The sequence below is a fragment of the Cyprinodon variegatus genome, unplaced genomic scaffold (assembly GCF_000732505.1).
Source record: "Cyprinodon variegatus isolate N-32 unplaced genomic scaffold, C_variegatus-1.0 Scaffold358, whole genome shotgun sequence".
Classification (NCBI taxonomy): domain Eukaryota; kingdom Metazoa; phylum Chordata; class Actinopteri; order Cyprinodontiformes; family Cyprinodontidae; genus Cyprinodon; species Cyprinodon variegatus.
This window is the reverse complement of record NW_015150811.1, coordinates 242,488-250,807: the sequence shown is the minus strand read 5'-3', so window position 1 is coordinate 250,807 and position 8,320 is coordinate 242,488. Positions and strand designations below refer to the sequence as shown.

The 8,320-nt window shown below is 37.3% G+C and overlaps 1 protein-coding gene across 1 annotated transcript in view; it reads left to right on the top strand.

Moving 5' to 3' along the window:
- Positions 1-5,510, top strand: part of rab38 (RAB38, member RAS oncogene family) — a 19,334-nt gene extending 13,824 nt beyond the window's left edge. Inside the window, exon 3 of the mRNA XM_015386163.1 lies at positions 4,320-5,510. Within this exon, the coding sequence (XP_015241649.1) occupies positions 4,320-4,475 (156 nt within the window). The 3' untranslated portion in view covers positions 4,476-5,510. The remainder of the gene's footprint in view (positions 1-4,319) is intronic.
- The last annotated feature ends 2,810 nt before the right edge of the window (positions 5,511-8,320 follow it).

The following is an 8,320-nucleotide window of genomic DNA, read 5'->3' as shown; positions in this document are numbered from 1 at the left end:
TAATAATAAAAAAAAAAACGAGTTTCAAAAGGGCATTTCTTTGATAGAGGGCAAACTTCCTAGTGCTTTAGCACCACCTAGTGTCTATGTGTGCACGCCCCTGGCGGGGAGAATGGCGCTTGGCTTACTGGACAGTGATGTCACTGCCGGAAGATGTCATGAGTGAGGTGTTACTATATTTGGGCAAAAATGACTTGTCCCAAACTTAGTGATCGCAATGAAAATTGATTTTTTTCTTTTTCTTTTACTGATTAACGCTAAATTCATTAAATCACAGGTCACGTATTAGTTTTAGGTATAAATAATGATCCACTGATTATTCTTTGTTGACTGGACTTTTCCTTTAAATCCAAGCATTTAATTACAGCAGTGTATTCTCTTGTTACTTGATTTTGACAGTAAACCATAAATGAAATGGAACTGTTTTGATGTGTATGAGATTAGGTTGTGCAAATATGTGAGGATATAAGTTTTTTCTCAGGTTATATCTGTACTTGACCTTACTAAGGTATTCAAACCCTTGGGTTGCATGAAGAAAGCAATTCTACAAACTAAAGTTTTGTACAGTAGAAAGTCAAAAGAGGTTGCATTTTCTGTTTGCTACAAGTCATATAAGAAAGGCCCATGATAACTCTGGAGGAGCAGCAGAGATCCACAGCTCAGGTGAATAACCTTCAGTCTGCATATCTATTAATTGTTTACTCCTACAATCTGTCCTTGTTGGAAAAATGGTGACATAAAATGATAAGCTGTGGGGGAAACATTCATGCAAAAAGATGCACTGAGAAGGGATCAAAAATAAACTTCTTAACCTTCCTGTAAAAACATTAGAAATCCAACACTGCGCAACGCCCTGGACACACAAGGCCTGTCATGAAACTGTACAGGTGTAACCGAGTCAGCCTCCTCAGCTTAGAGCCAATCAGACTAACTAGGAGGTATTGCAAAAACTTTTTTTTTTAATTTTGTTGTCCGTGAAATATGTCAAGCTGTCAATGAAACTCTGCACTAAATGGTTTCTGTCAGTTTTGCCTAAAAAAATCTGAGGATATAAGATGTGCTCTCTATTCATTCTTAATTTTCATTGCAATATTGCTACATTATGGTCGCCAGCTTGTTGTTATGGTAGCAGAAAAGTCACATATTGTAAAGTCCCGCCTCCTGCATTGTGATTGGTCCATTCCAAAGCTGGTCATAGTCTATGTTAGTTTACCAGACTGAACCATGATCTGTGTAATTCAGTCTGGTTGGCCAGGCTAGCAAATTATAGCGCTGCAACATCTTAACTTAGGTTGGCTGAATAGAAAAATCCCTCATTTAAGAAGCTTTATTTGTAAAACATTTAGAAAATGATGTATCATTCTCCCTAATTTTACATTCTGTATTTTCTGATGTACCAAAATAAATCTCCCCAAAATTAAAGGGTTTGACTGTAACATGAAAATTGTAGAAAAGGTCTTTCAATTACAAGCAAAATGACTGTTCACATAATCAGATTAACACTACACCCAGAAAAAGCTGTAAAACTATACTTTGGGCAGAGAATTTCACTTTCCTTCTTTATTTTCTTTATTAAAACGCATAAAAAATGAAATGAATAAGATCCCTTTTGGGATTCAAATTAAATGTGAGTAGTTGCTGACTGTAAGGTGAGATACACATTAACATTGTTCACACTCTGACTAGGAAAGAGTGGAATCTCGCAACTGGACTAGAAAAGTTAAAAATACCCTCCCCACACACACAGACAGACACATTCAAACACCTGCACTGTTGTCTAAGGCGCATTACGCAATGACCTTTAAAAGGATTGTACAGCAAATTAAAAGGAAGAGGATATATTCAGAGGTGACTGAATTAAATCATATTGCAATGAAAGCCTCAGTGAATCTAGTTCACATAGAAGAGATAAAAAAACCGGTGGTGCACTAGCAGGAAGATGGCTGCTACATCTTAAAGGTATTGTACAGGATTTTCTTGAAAAAAAAAATGCACATGCACAACCCTGAGAGGAAACGCCTGTTGTCCAAGAGCGTGCACAAGCCCATTTCTCCTCATGCATGCTCTGTTTAAAAGTTGGTGATTGCATCAGTCATAGAAGCTTACTTTGTCCGGGCATCCACTCTAACCCCTAAATCCCTCAATCGCTATATAACTATATAGTGAACTTTATAGTGAACTCAGTTAACTGAGTTCACTATAAAGGACAGATGATTACTGCTTTTTGCTCCCCACTGGTCATGTAACTCCTACTCCACTGCACAGTTACTGCACCATCTTTGTTATTAGTCGCAGCCGCTATGACAGCAATTCCCATAATGCTTTGCAAGGAAAGCTTTCCGCACATATCTACCTATTCTAAGGCCTTTATTTTCTTCTCATACACTCCTTTTTTTCTTGCGACCCTCAGACATTTTCAGAGAATCACGATGAGAAAGGTCAGCTTCAATGACCGTTTCAAAGCGTAGCTCACCACACATGTACGCCTCAAAGGTCGCATGCACAGAAAAACATAGCTAACTGGAGATGAGCACATAGGACGGCCTTATGTAAACATATCATCAGAATGACTGACAATTTGCAGGACCATTTATTTAGATGATCCTACCCGAAATAAAATGTTATCCTCTATACCTTCACTCTTGCACAAATTAGTCATCCACACCTCCTACTAGTATGTAGGAACAAAACACAGTGCAGCTGAGTCTTTCTCTGGTAAACTTGTAAACACCTTTCACAAAGGTTTTGCTTTTTTGACGTTTGTAAAAAGCATAACCTGTCATGTATACATTTAGCTAAACGTAATCATTAGTTACATGCAGTATGTCTGTGAGAGCATCATAATCTTGGATGCCTCAATTTTTATCATTATTTTGTACTGTGTAATGTTAGATATTAGTTAACCCTGTACTGCTGAACCACTAACAAAGCTAATATTTTCTATTATCCAGAGGTATCAAAATTATTATTTGTTTATTACTCAAGTAGCAGTATAGATCCAACTTTTTCAAAACACGTTTAAGGAAGTTAAAGTATAAACTTCAGCTTTTCACTCAAGTAAGCGTAAAAATACAATTTCTAAAACTACTTAGAGTATAAAGGTTCAAGGAAAAAATGTTAAGGACAGAAGTTTTACTGCACTACCTTATTAAAGGAACGTCTTTCTACAGTTCTGGATAATAAGTTCCTCATACTTACAAATTTCACTTTACATCATCTTGAAAAACAATTTATTTTGGAATGTGATGAACAACAACTTGGTGCAGCACATACTGTAGTCCAACCAAAAACAAATTCCTTGTCTGGATAAAACTAATTGTTTTGATGGTTTTTATTTTCTGAAATACCAACAAGCCATAACGAAAATGAGCTTAAATGAGACAAAACTAAGAAATCTATTTTTTAAATGTAAGGAGTAGAAAGTAGAGATAATTGCAAAAAAAAAAAGTAAGGGGTAGAAGTAAAAAGTTGCCTAAAAGATAATTACTCCTGTAAAGTATAGTTAGCCAAAATTTCTACTTAAGTAAGATAACGAAGTATTTTAACTTAATTACTTGACACCTTGGCTATTATCCTATTTGTGTCTTCCTTATGTCAGTATTTGTACTATTCCCTTGTATAACTCTTTGCCACTTGGTAAAGAAAGAATGACCTTTTTATTTTACCATGTTTTTTTAACTTGCTCATTGATTATTATACATGCTTCTGTTATTGTGACAGAATTAATGCGAAACTCCTTATAATTTGCATCAAAAATATGTAGCTATACAGCACATAAGTCTGAAGCACTGTGGCTTCACTGCATTTGTTTTTTACTGTTTCACATTAGGGTTGTATAGTAGTTTAGCACTTTGTGGTAAAACATAAGATTAGTAATTGTATAGTATATCATACTATAGTTAAAATAGACACATTTAGGTGTATAAAAAAGTAAAATACATGCTAAATCAAATGGTGGGCAAATATGTGAAAAGGATACTGTTAGCATAAGGAAACCAATGTAAATACAAATTTGGAAATGTAAAGCAACTCTTTCTTAGATAACTGCTTTTTATTTTCATCATTTGTGCAAATGAATGCAAGATTGCATATAAACCACCTGCAGCCTTTTTATGAAAATCTCAGGCACAGTTTGTTTAAACATCATTTCTAATGACTGGTTCTTTATCTCAAAATAGTACTGGTCCATTTGATATGCTCACTTTCTGTGTGCAGTTCATTGCCTCGTAATACAAATTAGTCTTTTCTCTGTTGTTGCTATTTTATGACCCAGAATGTTGTCTTTTTTTCCTTCTCAACTCTCCTCTCATTTTTTTCAGGAGAACATCAACATAGATGAGGCAGCAAACTGCTTGGTGAAACACATCATTGCAAGCGAGAATGACATGCTCCAATCAGAGGTTCCCGACACAATCAACCCTCAATTAGAGAAAGACAAAGGCGGGAATTGCTCCTCTTGCTTTCGATCTCAGTGAAAATGCCATTTGACGGTGGGATGTCCTTGTTTCGAGAGTAGTTTCACACAAAGCTATATCCGTTGGGACTTTTTTTACAGGCAGAGGGTACTGGTGCCAGTTCTTTTCTTGTTTGGAATCCTGGGGGAGGGGAAGAGCTGGCAAAGAGGCAGTTGGCTCGCGAATGTGAACTGGATAGAGTGAAAAAGAGAGATAGCTGCAGCTGTGGCCACTTGTCAGAGGCAGGGTCACCCCTGAGCATCTTCAAGCGTTGGCACAAACTCTTTGGTTATCATGGTGACACATTTAACAAGCAAATGCCCAGTGAGGTTGTAGCGAACCAGAGTGTATTTGTACTGAAGATCTGTGGAGCCAATTATTTCATACAGACTGTGGTGGCTGTCTGTCATTCTCCTGCCATACGTCCACCCCTGTTTGCCCTTCATCCCTTTTTTGTGTTCCTCTAAAGGGAATTACTGAAACAATATTTGGACTTTTATTAATCAAGTTTGAGCGATCCAGGAAAAGCAAAAATACTTTGAAATATACAAAACCCTGCTACTTTACACAATGATCTGGTCATTATTTACTTTATATCATTACTTTTATTCCAGCAGGAATACTGGCACCAGTAATGCCATGTAAAGCATATGATTTGTATGTAACTAAGGTGCATTTTCTAACATACCCCATTTTATTGAATGTCTTCATCAGATAATCTTCATTGTATGTTATTTATAAGTGCACCAAAGATGCACACTTTAACTGTTTTCTCACTGAGGTAAACATTCATGCATTATGATGGGGACATATGTGAAATTCTTTGTATTAAACAAATCTGATGTACATCAAAGACTTATCTGTATTTGTTATAATTCAGTGGTTTTATATTAAATGTCTCTCCCACTGTGAAATAGTTGTAACTTTTGTAATTCTGACTTAAATGCAAATATGTATATGGCTATGTACATGTTATACACAGCGAACTAAGACAGATATTATAAACATACAAATGTGTTAAATGTTTTCAAAGTGTTGATGCCAAATAAATATTTTGTTGGATTTAACTTTTAAATGTGTGAGTTACTTACTATCTGCGTGCGGTTTAATTAATTAAGAGAGTATGGTAGACTTAGCTGCTGCACCTATTTCCCGCTAAATTCTAACACCATTTAAATAGAAAAAAGTCAGATATTCTTTCATCCATCTCCAAACTTTTTTCCTCATATTAAATTTTATTTCAACAAATTTTGAATGCTTCAAATTAATTTGTTCTCCTTTAATTCTTTTTTTCCCCCATTTTATATAACGCATGTCATGTTTAGAAAAGATTGACTCTGGATCAGGGCAACCACAGAGAAAGACAATTTGTTTTAAGAAAGTTTTATTGTCCAGGTGCAGTTTAAGCAGATGAGGCGCCGGTGGGCTGGTCGTGTCTAGTTCTGTTGGAAAGGAAGAGGGCACTGGTGAGCAACAGGCTGGCACTGATGAGAAGAGTGGAGGATGCTTAACTCACAGAGGTAGAGGCTTGGCTTGACCAAGGGAGGGTGGTTTCCAGGGTCTGGGGGGGTAGTGCAGATGGTGTTAGAGGGTGGACAGGCAGATGAGCTCATTTAGGAGGACCAAAGCAGACTAGCAATCAAAGGGTTCCTTTGATACCAAGAAGGTCCAGGCTTGGAGGTTCTCAGGCTTAAGTCATTGGTTCTAGGAAGGAAACAGAAACACTGAATTAAGAAGGGGGGTTCCCAGTGAGGCAGTGGGTAGCACTGCTGCCTTGCAGCAAGAAGGTTCTGGGTTCGATTCCCGGCCCAGGGTCTTTCTGCATGGAGTTTGCATGTTCTGCTTGAGCATGTGTGGGCTCTCTATGAGTACTCTGGCTTCCTCCCACAGTCCAAAAACATGACTGTTAGGTCAATTGGCTTCTCTAAATTCTCCTTAAGTGTGAGAGTGTGCGTGAATGGTTGTTTGTTCCTGTGTTGCCCTGCGATGGACTGGTTACCTGTCCAGGGTGTATTCTGCCTCTCGCCCGTAGACAGCTGGCACCTGCACCCCTCGTGACCCCACTTGGGATAAAGCGTGTCAGATAATGGATAGATGGATGGAACACGGAATTAAAAACTGGCTTGGAGGTTACTTGGAAGAGTGTGGACGGTCAAATACCATGCTGGAAGTGAGAAAGAACTGATGCCTTCCTCCTGGTTTCTGCATCTTAAGAAAGGCTGTAATTCGTGATGATGGGGAGTACCTGCACGTCGAGAAAGAGAGCCCAGTCCTGCACTCAGGCATAAGAGTATGACAAGGCATGCTGCTAGAATTGATTTTTTCATTTTCTTTTCAAATTTTTTGTACGGATAAACTCTGTCTATAGTAACATTACTGACAACTTCATTGATAGTTTGATAATGCTATAAATGACCCCATAAAATAATCAATAAAATAAAATATCCATATACTGTGCATTTGAAAGGTGTCATTAGCTCCATCGTTAGTTTTATTACAGCCACATTGCCATCCAAAGTATAACCCAGCCGAGGAGAAACCATACACATTTTAACACATTTTTATTTTTAGTGGTTCTAGTCTGCTGTAAAGAGTATGGTGAAGCATTATCTTACACAAATAAAGCATGCTTAGTAGATAAATAAAATAATAAAAGTAACTTCCACTAACTATTAAACTTCCACTGTTGTTTTTTGCTGTGTTTAGTCATCAGAGCTACTCTTTATAGTGATACAGCAGGTTGTCCAGGTCCTGAAGCAACAGGGCAGTCCCAGACACTCCTAAGGGCCATTTGTATTGCAGGTTTTGAAGGTTTTGTAACAGGATACCAACAGTGTTCAACTTTTTCTTTATCGGTCATAAGAACATTTACTAACAGACTTAAGGACTGTCAAGCTATTTACCGTAATGGAAAATGTAAAGTGAGGCATTTTTTTGTGGTTATGGCTTTGAAACTATACATTTATGCCACTTATGTCTTTTTCTTAACACTGAATCATGAACATTGACGTTAACTAAGATAGAGTTGATATCTTTGTTTTTGACCTGATTCACAGTTCATCATGACCTCCTGCACACTCAAAAAATGCTTCGCCCATTATGAGTTATACTGAGGGCGGTTGGGTCATTTTTATGGGACTTGGGTTATTTTTTTTATTCAACCCATTCCCTTGTGAAAACATTTTTTTCAAATCCATCACTCTGCAATGGTTGATCCAGAACCTGTTGGTTTATGCTTTCCACTCATCACCTGGAAGGATAAGCTCCACTTGGGAACACACCACGGCCACCATGACTGTGCCAAGCTGCATGTTCTATCCACCACCAGGTAACACATTTGGTCCATCTTGACCATCTTCATGGCAAGTCATCAATAAAAGGTTTGTACTGTACATATCTAATGTACAGTGTCTGCTTTGTGTATCATATTCAATTAGTGTATTTTATTGTCAAGGCTGGTTGGTTTGCTTACCTGGCTAGTAGCTATTATCATGGAAGCACATGCCTTCCTGTTTTATCATTTGGGATTTACTGAATGATCTAAATAAACTAGATCATGATTTCCGTGTGTGTTTGGTCTTTAGGTTCCCAGCTGGTACTAGAGGGAACATAATAGTTTGCTGGGTTTTTTTTATGCATCTTATATCCTGTCTAACTATTCTGCATTGTAGGAGCTATTTCTCCATTTTTAGTTAAATCTTAGAATTTGGATTATTTAGTTTTATTTGTTATTTAGAATAAGATATGTTTTATTGATTCAGTTAATTAGTTAATTAATTTTAGGTTGGGATGTGGGTGTTTTACAGTATAAATAGGGAGGTCTTAGGTAGCTCATTATGCAGGTGTGTGGTCATATGGTTTTTTAC